The 16,580-nt window shown below is 45.2% G+C and overlaps 1 protein-coding gene across 9 annotated transcripts in view; it reads right to left on the bottom strand.

Moving 5' to 3' along the window:
• Nucleotides 1-4,203: 4,203 nt before the first annotated feature.
• Nucleotides 4,204-16,580, bottom strand: part of PAPPA2 (pappalysin 2) — a 527,743-nt gene continuing 515,366 nt past the window's right edge. For all 9 annotated transcript variants that reach the window (XM_045048405.1, XM_045048402.1, XM_045048410.1 and 6 more), the window contains 2 exons: nt 9,112-9,210; nt 4,204-7,438 (listed from right to left, as the gene is read on the bottom strand). In XM_045048405.1, coding sequence (XP_044904340.1) covers nt 7,364-7,438; nt 9,112-9,210 — 174 coding nt within the window. In that variant the 3' untranslated portion in view covers nt 4,204-7,363. The remainder of the gene's footprint in view (nt 7,439-9,111; nt 9,211-16,580) is intronic.

Raw genomic sequence — 16,580 nt, 5'->3', positions numbered from 1 at the left:
ACAGGACTAATGGCTATTAATTACACTGGACAATGCAGAAGAGAACATTTCCATCCTTGTTGAAACTTGTACTCTTCTACAAACTTGATGCATTCCACAATTTAATTTTTTTTTAAGACAATAACCAGCATTCCACATAGCTAGTGCAACTTTCCAGACATAGTCCAAATATCTGGAGCTTCCCAGTAGTTTTGCCAACTCCGAAGATTTCCCCTTAGCCCACTTCACTTTGTTCAGTGCCACTTTTACCACCATCTCCCTACAATCCACGTTGCTTCTCTCTGAATCAGTAGGCTAGGACATCTGGCAGCCAAACCACACAGGATTCTCTTAGCTGCCCTGTCCTGAGAATATAATAATCATGGCACACATCTCGGAGACCCTCTGATGTCCAAGTATCACAGTGAGGATTTGAAGCGTCTTTAAAAGCCATTCAAAGGCACTTCCCTCGGGGTGTTTAGGTGGCTCAGTAGGTTGAGTGTCTGACTTCGGCTCAGGTCACGATCTCATGGTTCGTGGGTTTGAGCCCCGCGTCGGGCTCTGGGCAAACAGCTCAGAGCCTGGAGCTTCCGTTGGATTCTGCGTCTCCTTCTCTGCACCCTCCCGCACGCATGCTCTGCCTATATCAAAAATAAACATTAAAAAATTGTTTTTTAGAGGCACTTCCCTCATCTTCTCCACTGACAAACTTGACAGCTTAGTCTACACACATTGCTTCTGGCATTCCCTCCTTCCCTCCTTCCTGTCTGCACTGCTCAGGCAATGTGCTAGGCATAGGGCTGCAAAGGTAGATATGTAGGGAACTGAGGCTCAGAGAGGTTAAGTAACTAGATGACAGATCTAGTTAGCTGTATAGTCTGAATTCAAATTCAGATTTGTTGGGCACAAAAGCTTGAGCCCCTTGCAGATCACCGTGCTGCTGCCCACAGATTATGAGTCATTAATGCAGCATAGGTACTAACCTTCAAGGTCCAGACTCAGTCATCCCTGCCCCTAGCCTCCCTCCAGATCATCCACCAAAGTGGAAAAGGCATTAGCAGCGTTGAGTTAATACGCAATGTTTCCCAGAGTGGAGGCTACTTGGACACTTTAAGAAGCTCTGGGATCTCTCTTACAGGTCATTCTTTTTTTTTTTAATTTTTTAATGTTTATTTATTTTTGAGACAGAGACAGAGCATGAGCGGGGGAGAGGCAGAAAGAGAGGGAGACACAGAATCCGAAGCAGGCTCCAGGCTCTGAGCTGTCAACACAAAGCCCGACTCGGGCCTCGAACCCATGAACCATGAGTTCACGACCTGAGCTGAAGTTGGATGCTTAACCAACTGAGCCACCCAGGCGCCCCTCTCACAGGTCATTCTTAAGGTGATTGATTCACCACCAACAAAATCATTCCTCGAAGTCATTTGTGTCCTAACACAATGTGACTTACTATTCAGAAAGCCCTCTGACCTGTGCATATGGAGTTGTGGTACGGGGAAATTCTGTAACTTTTATAGCCTTTTGTGAGATTTAAATATATGACTTGTACGTGTGTAAACATTTTTGAAAAGGCAACTGCCTTCTGATAGCAGTTATGGGGAGGAAAGGCAAATTGATACATGATTGGTGGTCCTTAAAAAGTCAACACTCTCCCTTTATTTATTATAACTTTTTTTACATTTGAATAAATGACTTTCATGTGGACAAAGACAAAGAAAAGGAAGCTGTCTATATTAAATTAGCTTCAGAAGGAAATTTGATTCAAAGAATATTAGTAAATTGCAGTTACTCTGGACTAACTTTCAGGGTTTAGAAATGTTTTTATTATACTGACTTGGGATTTTAACCAGACTTGTAGATTCTTTTAAGAATATACCCTGCCAGGGGCGCCTTGGTGGCTCAGTTGGTTGAGTGTCCAACTCATAATTTCAGCTCAGGTCATGCTCCCAGGGTTGTGGGATCGAGCTCCACATTGGGCTCTGTGCTGAGCGTGGAACCTGCTTAAGATTCTCTCATTCTCTCCCCCTCTGCCCCTCTCCCAGACTCATGCTCTCTTTCTAACATAAAAATTGAAAAAAAAAGAATGTACCCAAGGGATCATTAGCAGGTTGCTGAATGTAGCCAATCACATATACTTCCCAATGAGTTGACCACCAGACTGGATCCTGACCAGACCCATGTAGACTCAGACCATGGCAGACTTGAAAATAGCCATCTATTCTCTAAACTAGTCTTACCTCATTCCAGACCCCAATACACAAGACGTAGGTAGATTTTATGGGTGTGGACTATTATGAGATACCGGATGTTCACCACCACACTCTTTTGTGTCTGAGCTAATCATCGGGCCACCTGAAATGTTATGGATCCAGAATCAGTGGTCTTTCTGGGGTGACTTCAAAAGAGACCCAAAGCCAGCTCTGGAGATGCCATGGGGCTATTTGTAAGTGGAAAACCTTCTCGTTCCCATCCTCCCCATGCTAAGCCCCTCATCATCTGGTTGGCCTGAATCTAAGAGTAGTGAGTCTCCCAGCTAACGGGTGACTCATCATGTCATTTAAGTTTGTCAGTCACTGGAAACCAGAGCTCCAAAGTCTCTCTCCAGGACTATCCCTGGGGAAGCTATTAGGGAGAAGGCAGCCTTGCCAGAAGTCTCAGGCCAGCTGTGGCCTAACTGGCATGTGCAGGGGCATCTGCTTATACTCAGGGCCTGGCATGAGGAGAGGGCCCTGGAAGAGCACTCTAGAAAACTCTCAGTTTTCCTACCATCAGCTACTAACAAAGCCACAAGGAAACCAATGAGCACCTGGAAACATAAACAGGTAAAAAGACCCTTAACTTTCCCACCTAAAACAGGTATGGGTTTGCTCTGGGCCTAGTGGGCCACATCCTGGAGTAGAATGCATATGGCATTCGGAGACAGAAAACTTGGATTCCCATCCCAAGCTGAACTTAGTTATATGAACTTGAAGTTTTCAATAATTTGACACTCAGTTTCTTCATCTGTAAAATGGAAACAAAGCTGATTTTGCTCTGACTTACCCACGGGTAGCAATAAAGCAGAAGAAAGCGATTTGTGAGGTAAAGAAAATGTCAGGTAACTTTTTCTTTTTGCTCTCAAGTGTTTATTTCTAGTCACAAACCTCTCCCCCAAGTTCCAAGCACACATTCCCACCTATCTATTCCATGGGTCTTACCAAATGGCTAACAGGAGTGTGAAGACAACCACCCAGCCCTTCAGGCCACCGGAATGATGCCTGGCATGACCAGAGACCCTGGCAGGCTGCCCCCAGCTGCAGAGGCCTCTTCCTGGGTGCTAAACACGACTTCACAGGAAATTTCCAAGTAATTATCTACCTGGCCCTCCAACTGATTTTATCAAATCGCAAATATATGTGCTTTCTTCCAAAGACCATTCCTCCTGGCTTCCCCCTCTGTCAGTGACGGTAATGTTCAAGGGTCCATGCTTAATGTTCAAGGCTTAACGCAAAGCCCTCACTTTTGACATTTCTCTCCACTTCTCCCCCTTCCGTTTCATGTCCTCTTCAACACCATTTTTCTTTTCTTTCTCACGTCTCCATGTCTCACAGAACCAGGCGTAAAACAGAGACCAGTCATACGAACTTAAGGAACTTCCCTCACCGGGCTGACACTTGCTATCCTTATCGATGTAATGAGAATGTGGAGGGTGCAGACTTGCGATTAAGTTTGCCAAACGCATGGCACATGTTGGCCAAGTTCTTCCTTCTAGCTAACCTGGCTGCCTCAGTGATGTCCAATATCACCCAGCCTCTCCCCAAACCTAACTCCTCTCTTCAGCCCTGTTCTTCACTTTGCTTGTACTATCCTCTTCCTCTTTCCCATTTCTGTCTACCAAGCTTGTATGCCTCCTCCTCAGACCATCCTTCAAGCACTATGTGTCTTTGGCATCCAGGAGTGGTGCCTACTTCCTCTGACCCATAAATGTCGGCCTTTGTTTCTACAACCCACACTTGACATCACTACTGTGCGCTCTGCTTTGGGACGCGTCCTCTCCTCTCATAAAATTTCATGTTTATTTTGTCTACATGTGCCGCTTACTTAATAAATCACTCTTAAGTGACCAAAAGGAATCCATCAATCAATTAACTGATGACGACGTCTGGACTGGCCCAAGCGAATGGGAAGCGATTTGGAAGTGGTGGTTGATTTGAACAAAGAATAAGACACCAAAGACACTTCACATTTTCTGTGCTGATTTTTTAATGAACATCTTATAATCTTACAAAATAACTGGCTGTAGCTGTTTTACATTACAATACAGTAGATCAGCTCCTTTCGTTGTGTTCCCAAACAAGCCATCCCCTTGGGGTGCTAACTAACGCACTCAATAGTGATCTCACAGAGTATAGAGCAAATGCCAAGTGCAATGCCTTGTGATGGAGGGAAGCAAAGGAGACAATCAAGATAACTCTTCCCTTTCATGTACAGTTTTGCCAGCTGCCCATCTGTCTTCACTCTGTCCTCTCATCTCTCTGGTTGGAGACTGTCACACGAACCACCAGAGTCAGCCTAGTCCTGGGCAACCTTGACACCAGAGCCCCTAGTTACTAGGAAAAAAAGAAGCAGAGAAGTGACTTTGGAACATAGGAGGGCCTTTGGGAGAGGTCCTCCGTTACCCCGTGGTTGGGTGAGAGCAGCCAAGTGCAGACCACCACATGGAGTGTGAGTTGATATCTCCCGGAGTTCTATGACCACGGTGGCTCAGTCCTTCCACTTTATTAGTGACATGAGGGCTCAACACATTAGGGTCCAGGGACAAGGGCTGGAAGAGCCTGCCATCTCTGAATGGCCATCGCTGAGTAGCGCCGGGCGGCCTTTAGCCAGAAGGGCTTTCCAGACACCACAGGAACTGCCCTCTCACCTTCCCAGGGCGGTGGTGCATTGCAGATGTCGCCAGTGGAGAATAAAAGATTCGTAAATGAAGCATGACAGAGAAGTGTTCTCACTGTTCCCCCTGTGGAGAGACTGAGCACAGACCCACACTGGCGTGAACCGCAGGCTCACATCCTCGTGGGGGGCTGTAGCCTTCCTGAGCTGGGCAATGCCCAACATACCTATTCTGTTGCCTCAATCTCAAAGCGGCATGCGCTGACACAAAGCTTGATGCACTTCCAAGAATTTGGATATTCTCCCCAAGAAAACAATTGTACGACTTTGTAAAAAATGGAGGATCTAAACTTTTTCATCGTCCTTTCCATATCGAAGCCTACTACAATCCCAGAAATATTTATTCTCTTCTTGGGGTACTAAATATGAATCCAATGAACGGTAGGTGCCTAGGGTTCCATTGGGGCTAAAAACATAGAGGACAAGGGCTTTTCAGATGGGCAATCTGCTCTTTCCTTTCCCCAGGGATGATGCCACCCTCATTTTATACCCCTGGAGATAAATTTTTTTTTTCCCATTCCAGAATATTTTCCTTCCCACGTGAAGTCTGGCTCAAGATAGCGGTAAGTAACATTTCCTCTTCCTATTTGCAAAGCCGTTGCTCCAGTGTTGGTGGGAAAAGTGGAGGACTTGTGGTCAGAGCCAAAGAGCAGATGATTCAGAGACCAAGGTTGCACGCTAATTTGGCCTGTTATTTGCTTCCATTGGAGAAGTAGCTTTGAGGGAAGCAAGACTCCCAGCCCTTCTTGAGATGACAAACTGAAGTGTTGAGCAAGAAGTTAACGCTCTTTCCCCAAAGGCCTAATCCAGAAATTGTTACCAAAAACAACTGCAATACACCATGAGCAAGAAGAGTAAGCCTGGGACGTGAATGCAGGCAGGTTAACACGGTGGTCATTTTACCTACAGTCCATCTATTGAACAAGAGAGGATAATGGCAACAAAATGGACCCTAAATAGTTGAAATTCTTCTCTTTTCCCACAGAGTGTCACCCTTGCTCCACGTGTTTCCAAAGCTTGCTCAAATGAAAAGCTCTAGGTCGCAGATCTGGTATGTTGCACTTGAATAGAATCTACCTCAGATTCCGCGTTGCTTGACGGATTCCCCTCTGATCTGTTTTGGAGACTTGGAACAAGGCTGAATCTCTGACTTGTTTCACCCTCCTGCCCGAGGCCGTGATTTTCCCATGGCCTCTCCCACCACTACGGCCTCCCTAGGCTCCTCCATTTCTGCCCGTTCTTCCACCTCCTCCCACTTTCCCCCATGTCATGTCCGTGACATTTTTTTTTCCTCCAGAACATCAACAATTGGTCATGTGTCTGTGAATGATGGCCAGGCTTGGGGACTTAGAAGGAGTGAGACCACAGGCCGAGCACGAGGAATGTGTGAGTTCCTGTAATCCTGGCAATCCCAGCCCTCGTACAAATTTGTTGACTGACTAGTAAGAGCCACACTTGAAAGTGTAGAGAATCCTGGGTCTCGTCAACTCCAAACAAGAGTTCTGAGAAGTGAAAAGTAGTGAATGCAGTCTTTTTGGATAGATACACAAGAACCACACTCTGGTTCTCCTGGGCCTAGTGCTAATGGGCACTCCCACCCAACTTGCCATCTCTTAATGTTATCGTCCCCGTCCTCCACCTCCTCAAATGGGGTCCAGCTTCCTGCTCCTGAAAAGGTAAATTAGCTGACATGTATCAAGAACGCCACCTAATTTCTCTCTCTCTCCTTCTCCACTTCCCTTTCACCCTGCCAATTCTCATCAATAGAACGATGGCAGAGGAACTTGTCTTTCTGTCCTCAAATCCTCAGTATTCATTTTGGATGTGAACTTCACAGCAGCATGTGTGGAACAATGTATACTTTTTAGCTTAGTAGACAGCAAAAAATATAATATATATAATATATTTATATAATTATGTTTAAATACTTATAAAGAATTAATAACTAACCTCATCATTACTAAGGGAGACTACACAAAAGAAAGGGAGCCAGTTTAGAGAAGAAGAGCCCTGAAAGATGGCAATCCATTCAAAACGGGTGTTACAGAGTGTCCCTGGCAACTTCTCTTCTAGTATTTTGGTATTGGTTTGCAAGTTGGGTGGGGCTGAATAGTTGGCAGGGTGCAGAGTGGGGAGCAGGGCAAGAGGCGGGGATGGGGTTGAATAGAATATAAATGGGGGATGAGGGTCCGTGTATATCTACCATATTTCTCCTTCCACTTTTAATCAACTGCCCCTTTGAAGAAACTTTTGCCCATGATTCTTCCCTACTTGGGCTTCTTGATGCAATAGTCGGCACCTAGAAACATCCTCCTGCATTCTACGAGATCCTCATGCTCTTCCTCCTTCCTTCATTTCGTGACCTTTCTTCTCTGTTCACCTTTTGTGCCCTTTTGTGGAGGCCTCTCTTTCCTACTGCCTCCAGGGCAGTAGAAGGAGGGGCTTGATCCCACAGTTACTGATTTTCTTCAGCCTTGGGGTCCCGGCAGGTGCATTCATCCAGGTCACAGTCAGCAGCAAATGGAATGACCTAGTGGAAATCAAAGAGAAGTTGAAATAACCCACGTTCGTGCCAAGCTCCGTACTTTTCAACCGGCTTTTGCTTTTCTCACGTGGTCCCAGGGGAAGTGTGGGATTACTGTTAATATCACAGAAGTGAAATTAACACTCAGTTCTGTCACTTACACATCATGTCTCTTTGGGCAAGGCAAATCTTCCTCGCTTCACTTTTATGTGTGTGGAAGGACAACAGTAACCACTCCAGGGGTGTTAGTGTGACTTAAATAAAATGATGGATATAAAACACACATTTCCCGGCACCTACACCACCTGTTACTACTGCTTCTAATATTAAAACTAATGTCAAAACCTTCTGTTAATGTTTTTGTTGCTATTGCTCTCTTCACAAAATCCCCGTGAGTAGGTAAGATGAATGTTGGCATTTTCTTTTTACACGGAAGGCCAAGAGAGGTTGGATAACTTAAGGTCACACTACCATCCAGAAAACTAAGGCTCTACAGCCTAGTTCTATGACTTCTACTTCTTAGTATTCTTGGAGCCATAAGATCATCTTTGCTGTCTTTTTAAAAAAATTTTTTAATGTTTTTATTTATTTTTGAAGGAGAGAGAGAGAGAGAGAGAGCATGAGCAGGGGAGGACCAGAGAGAGAGGGAGACACAGAATCCGAAGCAGGCTCCAGGCTCCGAGCTGTCAGCACAGAGCACGATGCAGGGCTCGAACCCACGAACCGTGAGATCATGACCTGAGCCGAAGCCAGACGCTCAGCCGACTGAACCACCCAGGCGCCCCAATCTTTGCTGTCTTCATGAGCATGAGAGTCTGCCCATCTTGAACCCAGGATATACTTTGGCTCGGTGAGACAACGCATCTCTCTACCCATTGTGGCTGGACTGCCTCCCTGCTATGTAATTGTCTCCGCTCCATGCCAAAATAATCCAGCAAAAGTTCCTCTCTACCAGCTTGCATTGCCACCAACACACTTTTTGAGTGTATGTTAACTAGCTTCCGAGAAAACGGGGCATCTTGGGAGACCTGATGTAAAAAGTGGCAAGGATTCTAACCTTTGGGCATGGAAAATCAAGTGAGGTAAAAAATAGATGGACGTATCGTATACTAGTCCAGGTTCACCGAAGAGAAACAGGGATAAAAGAGAAACTGAGAAAAAGACTCCTGCTCAGGATCGGTCTAGGGAGTCCTGCAAGCAGCCCGTGGTGGCCACTCAACATACATTTGAGATATGGTTATACTACACCATACAGGATTATCAATGCAATTACAATTTATTAATTACAAACCAACTTAATTAAATTAATTAATTTAACTACTAGCAACTGGATATCACTTCATTGGTGGTCTTGCCTCTCCAGGGGGGTAGAGGCCATGATTCCCTGCCAACAGAAGTGTATCCCAGACAATTATAAGCAGATGTGAGTCTTTGAGTAGCAAAGCCATAGGTTTTTTGAAGGTGCTCCTTAAAGAATTAGCGTTTTCTAACAACCTCACCTAAAATCACTGCCCTTCATCCTGCCACCATAGAAGCTTCAATGTTTTCTCACGATCGTTCCTTCTTGAGTGTTGAACAAGCACCAATTATGGTACAGAAGGAAGGAGAACCAGCCAAAGCCCCCGCGCTGATTCCTGGAGCCCCTGCCCAGCCTGTTACCCGCAGGCGGGTTCACGTACCTTCTTGGAGGACAGAGTAGAAGAGCAGCAGTCTCCCCCATCATAGTGGCAGTAGGCCCGGTTGTTGATGGTATCGCACCACCCATCGGCTTGGAAAGGCTGGTGAAGACATGAGAGGTCAGCGTCTAAGAACAGCTTTGCTGGCCTTTGCCCAGCTCTCCCACCCATCCTCACCCCACCATAATCCGTGGAACTCCAGGGATATTATGGGAGAGCACCCAAAGGAGAGGATACAAACTGACCCAACGTTCTCAAGAAGCCGAAAAGTCCCAGGACCATTAGACCCAAGGGTCTGTTAAATTTTACTCTCAACAACTCTGCTTCTCACCAGCTCTAGGATCCAGAATGGTTCATCTAAACTCCTTGGTCAGCTTTTTCACCCTCATGTAGTCACAGGTCTTTGTGTCAAGTAGGTTACGGAACATTCTCCCACATTTTAACTCTGTGGAAAAGCCTGTGCAGCTGGCCAGGTTGGCTTTAGAATTCCCATTTGATCAGTGAGGAAACGGAGATGCACAGAGATGACAAAAATTGCCCTGATTTGGATAGTTAGGGTCAAGCCGGCTTTGGATTAGAAGTCACGCATCTTGACTTTCTGTTCCTTCTCCCAGATTAAGAACCATAACTACCACCCCTTTGCTGCCACTTGTGTTTAAAGAGCCTGGTGGTCCTGAGGTGCTGTGAATACCCAAATGATGTCTGTCCAGAAGGCAGGGGTCCTGGGGCTTGGGACACTAGCGCTAGAACATGAATCGTCTCACATGTACAGCTACCTAAAGCACAGCAGCTAGACACAGAGCAGAGAGAGCTGAAGTGTTTCCATTCATTCCTGTTACTGCTACAAGTGAACAGAAACCAAAATGGGAAACGGGCCCAGGCCAAACCAGAGTTAATGGAGTGTTTCTCCCCAAAAGGGAATGTATGATAAGAACAGCAATAAGCGGTTAAAATAAAAGCTCAGAAGCCCAATGCGCCGTTTCCCTAGAACTCCTCCTGGAGAAAAACAGTGTCCCACAGCATCCTGGAGGGCATGCCAGCCAGCCCACCTACTCAATCGCATTGGCTGCTTCCCATCCTGAGTGGATGCCCAATTGCAAAGCCTCAGGAAACATCTTGTGGTCAAACTCTTTGTACCACAAGACAGTCAGTAGACTTTTGAGTTCTTAGGTCGCCTTCCAGTTTACATGTTTAAATCACTTTCTCTCCCCCAACCCTCCTTAAATGTCAAATAGACGGACTGTTCCCTATTTCACTGGGCTTTGATGAGACAGATCACTAAACTGGGAAAAAAAAAAAGGCCATTAAATGATTTTCAGCAATTGAATTACATCAGAAGGAGCTCATCCAAATTATTACTTCAATGTTTTGATTTATTCTATGGGGTCCTGAGGTCATTTGAACATCATTCCAGATGTATACCAGTTTGCCAATCACTGAAAAGTTGCTACTTGTGGCGTGGAACTCAACAGCTGTTGCACAGCTGTCCAGCAATGTCGGTTGAGAGCAGGAAGTCAAAATGAATTCTGTTTTCAACACGGGCCTCACTGGGATAGAGACAAAGGTTTTGAGGTGAGCGTTTGTCTTTAACACTAGAACCAGTCACTCTGGCTCTGCAGAACTTGGGATAACTATACAATCAGGACTTGGGTCTACAACTGCAGCCCTATAAAAGGAGTCAACGTACAGCCAGCTGCATCCTTAACGTCTCTAAATGCTCTTGGGTCCTCCCAGGAGGATCAGATACATCTACTGAGATTCCCCCAGAGTTTTCTTTTTCTTTTTCAAGTGTTGGGAGTGTATTTTCCTCATCTAACACCGCATCTGTTACTTTTTTTTCCAACCCTGACTGACTCATTGGCAAAACTTAATCTGTTCCTCCTTTATTTTTCATCTTATTGTCTATAAAAATCCAAAGAGCACCCAAAATACTTTTTTTTTTTACGTATAAAGTATGGTCTTCAGTATGGAGGATTAAAGGGAGAGCTTCCTTTTCGTAAGAACAACTTAAACATAAGAATGAATTAATAAAGGATCCAGGGAGATCTTCCTTCCCAAAGTCTTTCCCAAGGATGGCTTCTTATCTTAGGAACACTAGGGAAGACAGGGTGAAAAGAGTAGAAATGGTCTAGGTGACCTTCTCTACCTCCTGATGGATGTCCACTGCTATAGCCTGAACATGATTTCTAGAAACTGCTTCTTTGCTGCTCTCAAAGGGTCATCAGGGAAGAAAAGGGAATTTATTAAAAGGAGCAGAAAATCGGAGGAAAGGTTGGAAAGACCCAAGTATTTAATTCACTATATACCTATTAGAATTAATTGTTCCTCCCCCAACCTGCCAAAAACAACTGCTCCACCCTAAACAAACAGAGTCTCCAATGGCAACATGTGCCTGGGAAGCTTGACAGCTTGAGTTCAAAGTTACAATGGAAAAATTAGGAAGGGAAAAATGACTAATTGATTCAAAGTTTTTCAAGCATCTGAAGACTGCATATAGATTAGATCAAAATCTCAATAATGGAAAGGTGTCAGACTTGCCACAGGAAACTTTCCCCAAGGAAGGGCACAAGGCTTTGTTTCTCTGCACAACATGTCCATAGGTGAATCGTCACTACCCATACCTACACCTCATTTATCCTGTAACATCAGAAAACAAAGTGCTTCACATTAAGTGGATTTTTCAAATACCTGAAGACTATTTCTTCAGGAGACACTTTTTCATTTTCATTTTAACCATTTTGGCAAAAGAAAAAAAACTATAAAATTCCTCCTATCATGCCTTTTAATAACTTGGATAGAACACAAATTCATCCGCATGAACATTTTTCATTTCCATTTATGGGAAGGCTTTCTGTATGGGGACACTTGTCCCTTCACTAGATGAGAGCCCCCTCCAACACACACACACACACACACACACACACACACACACACACAGACACACACACACAGACACACACACTTCATAAGTCAAGCTTCTTAGAATTATACCTGAAGTAAGTACCTAGATCTGAGACAGAGGCGTGGTTGTTCTTTTTATGATCCAGGAGCTTGATGTTATCTATGGTCAGCTAGCTGTTGCTCTGGTCAGATGAGGCAGCCATATAAATGGCTGTGTGTGAATGACGAAATATAAGAAGGAAGGGCTATCAGTCTCTATGACCATGTGACTATGGAAACTGTACAACTTTGGAAACTTCTCAAAAGTAAAGATAACTTCTTCTTTATATTATGTCATCTACATTCTTTATGTTGTATTATTTTCTGATTAAGGTTGTTCTGGAAAACTAGGCATGGGGATGGTGGCCCTATCTAGTCATTCATCCATTCATTCAACATCCTTTATTCCTTACCTCTATGTGCCAGGCATTGTTAAGGGGATACAAAGATAAATAAAACATGGTTGCGACCCTGGAGAGAACCCACTGCAAACAAGCATAGCTTATGATGATGAGTGTGGCATAGGGGTGTGGACAGGAGAGAAAAGTACCGAATCCAGATTTTGGTGGTGGGGATCTGTAAGAACTTTCAGGAGCCAGCCCCTGTGGAGGAGAGGTTAGGACTGGATGATTCGGAGGGGATGCCTGAGGGAACTGTGTAAGGGAAAAAAGAGGGTGAAAATAGAGAGACAGGTGGTCTCAGACTGCCTATCACAGGGCCCGCCCTCAGGAATGGTTCCATGAACATCAACTGATTGGCTGATAATACCTCTATTACTTGAATGACATTAAGAGCATTTTTCTTCTATAGCTTGCAGCAGAACTCATGACCATAGTGATGTTTTAGAAAGGTTAGCATTGAACTTTAGATGTTCTGCTCTGCTAACCTACAGGCTGGGACCTCAGCCACAAGTGACTATATCCCTAGAGGTAAGGCATGAGACAAAATCCTGATTTGCCATCTTTTAAAAAAAATACGTACTTATTTATTTTGAGAGAGAGAGAGCACAAGCAGGGGAGGGGCAGAGAGAGAGAGGGCTCCGTGTTGTCAGCACAGAGCCCGATGTGGGGCTCGAACTCATGAACCATGAGATGGTGACCCAAGCTGAAACCAAGAGTTGGATGCTTAACCGACTCAGCCAGCCAGGCACCCCCTGACTTACCATCCTGAGGAGTGTTTCAGACCAGGAGAAGCTGCCAATACCATTTATGCCTAATGCTTAACACTGTTTTCTTTCTCCTACACCATTTCCCACCAAAACCCTCTAGGTATGTGAAGGACAAATCAGACCCACATCCGTTTCTTCATATTGATGAGGCTGCCTCAGGCCCCAAAGAAGCCCCTCGCCAGGGACACTATGTTGCCGTGCTGGACACAGTCCTGGCGGTAGATAAAGCCTCTTGTGAATACGTACAAGAACGTGTGCTAATTTCCTCTTTTTCTCTGGCTTTCCAGTGAGTGCTTGGCCCGATTCTCCGGCCTGATTCTGATTCTTGTGTCCATACTCCCTGGGCTTCACTGCAAGGCCACTCTTCGAATTTCACAGGCAAAACCTGTGAGGCCTTTGAGGCCCCTCAAGGAGCCTTGGTGACCAGAACACTACTTGCTTTTTGTTTTTCTTTGAAAGGGTCACAGATACATGAAATTCTATGGTTGGATGGAGCCTTGAAGACTGTTTAGTACAAAACTCTTATATTACAAATGATAAAATGGATGCTTAAAAAAAAAAAGAAATGTCTTGTTTGTCAGGCTAGTGGGTGGCAATTCTGCGAATGAGGAGGAAATCTCTGGATCCTTGATCTGATGTTCTCTCTACCATACCATGCTACCGCTATCTGATGAAATCATCGATCTTTTAATTTATGGGGAATGCTGGGTAATTTAATTCCTTTGGCACCTCTATAAGAAATGGCTGAGGTACAGCATTAACAACGAAGTGAACCCAACAATCCAATACAGAAACAAAAAAGGACTGTTTATATATATCATCTCAATTCCCCTGAACCCCAACAACTTCCCTTCTGATTTTCCCAGCTGCAGGCCGAAATTTGTCCCCAATAAGCGACCAGGCGCGATCACTGCTTCTGGCCTCGGGGCTTGGTCAGTGCATATTTCCCTAGAGGCTGATCTGCCCAGGAGGAAGCAGTAACTCTGCTCCCATCCCATCAGCAGATGCCTGCAACCCAGAAACATTTATTTCTGGGTCCCAGCATGCTAAAGCCAGATATTTTTCTGCTCACTGCAGTCATCTGACGGAAAGAGGAAACGGAGCTGTTCCCCTCCTCCAGCGTTCACCCCTTGGGGTGGGAGGGTGCCAATGATCTCACATTTGTGGGTTTGCCACAATCGTCTTGGAAAATGTAAAATTAGAATAGATACCCTGAGATGGATTCTGCAGGGAGAGTTTCTTACATGCAGCCTCCTCTGGAAAATCTCCTCTGGCTCCCTGGACCCAGAGAACTCTTCCCTAGCTGTGCGTTACTATGGTATATTTTAGCCATATTTGCATTATTTAAGACTCGACACTCTGAATGGACTATCGAGGACTCACTCAGAGCGTAACCATCTTCACCAGCAGCTAGTTCAGTGTCTGGTGCCACAGGAGGTTCTCAAGGAATGAATATGGGGCGCGTGGGTGGCTCAGTCGGTTAAGTGTCCGACTTCAGCTCAGACCATGATCTCATGGTTTGTGGGTTCGAGCCCCGTGTCGGGCACTGTGCTGACCACTGGGAGGCTGGAGCCTGCTTCGGACTCTGTGTCTCCCTCTCTCTCTGCCCCTCCCCCGCGTGCTCTCTGTCTCTCTCAAAAAATAAACATTAAAAACATATTTTTAATGAATAAATATGGGGGTGGCTAACTTCATTTCCTTAGCATACTTTGTGACCAGATCTGTCCTTTTCGTTATTCTTCTCCTACTAGGTACAGAGCATTGGTATATACTTATTTAAGAGTGGAAAGAGACAGTGGAATACACCATCTAAAAGTTCTCCTTCCATAAACCATCTAAAAATGTTGGATAAAATTTAACAATATCCTCTCAACTCCAGAGCTGGGATAAGAAGAAAGGAAGAGAAATTATCAGGGGGCCAAAAACAAAAAAGAAGCTGAAAAGCCAGAGCAGGAAGATGGGAGTGAAAGCATGGCTGTCTTAGGAATGTTTGCAAGTATCTGTAATCAAGTGGTTAGGTTTTAACGGCTGATTGGGGGTGGGCGCCCAAGTCCCGGGCCCTTGCAAGGTGGTGAACTCGTAAGCGACGCTGTTAGTATTTTAATAAGAAGATTGGGTTTGTGAGGACCGATATGAATGACACAGTCATACGGCGATGCCGTACAAGGTACCCTGGCTCACTTGGAACTGGGAGACTGGTTCGTGCCCACCAGCCCTGAAGACCAGACGATGCAAATCCCAGCCTCGGCAGAGTCACTGATCGCTAAGGTATTAAGGACCTGCTGAGTTACAGGGTAGCAGTTGAAACTGCAAATGGTACTTCCTCGAACCTGCTCCACAGGTGCAGTATTTGTGGTCTGCTCCACAAATAATAGATGAGCAAGATGTAATTGAAAGAAAGGCAATGGAGACACGCATTCTGCTGGATGGGCAGAGGGAAGCACCCCATTTGGTGGCCCTGAGTAACATCAGGAGTTGGGGTGCAGTCCTATGGTCCACTGTGCTTTACTGGTCTGGGCAAGCTCACACGACTTCTGTGTAGGGCTTCAAACCTCGGCCTGTGCAATACCCCAGACTCGCAAAAAGAGGAAAAGCAAATGTGCCACTTTGTAGGGTCCAAAAGAGACACCCGATTACGACGAGTTTATCTATGTGCGACACCACGACCAAAGCACAGTCTTCGAACAGAAATAATCAAATGGTGCAGAACCCATATTCTTCCGAGAGAAATAGTGGGGATGAGTTGAAGTGGAAAGAAAGACAGCAAATAGGAAAGAAGGAAAACAAAATAACGTCAAGTGACTTGTAAGATTTTCATCTCCTTCCAGGTACATGGGGCTTAACACCTTCTGCTCTGGAAAATGATAAGGCTGTAGAGTGCAGTGATAAAGAGCTTGGAATACGGTGTTAGATAAACCTGTGCCCGGATCCCAGCTCTGCTCCTCACCACCTTGTAGATGTGAGCGAATTACTGGACTTCTTTAAGTAGCATTATCCTCATTTGCGAGTGAGAATAACACCTCCCTCATAGACTGTTGTAAGGAGTAAATGAGCCAATGGAGGTGAAATACTTAGCTCCGTACCCGGTACACAGTAAGTCCTCAAGGAATCCAAGTTTTATGAAGGGGGCAGGAATACTACCATTGCTTTTACTGCCGTGGGTTCGTGTCTGAGTTCCCGCCACAGAGACCCTGGTCAGAAAAGCTTTGAGATCCTACCAGCAATACTTCAGAGTCAAAGCCACGGACGTTCTCATCCCCACGCCTCCTGCCCCATTCACTTTCACCACAAACGCACCATCTGAGTCATGAAGGAGTCAGGTGACAAGGGAAATGGGTCTGGAAATTATAAAAACAGAGTGGGA

This window comes from Felis catus, chromosome F1 (assembly GCF_018350175.1).
Source record: "Felis catus isolate Fca126 chromosome F1, F.catus_Fca126_mat1.0, whole genome shotgun sequence".
Lineage (NCBI taxonomy): Eukaryota > Metazoa > Chordata > Mammalia > Carnivora > Felidae > Felis > Felis catus.
Note: the sequence above shows the minus strand (reverse complement) of the source record. Positions and strands in the feature narration are given on the sequence as shown.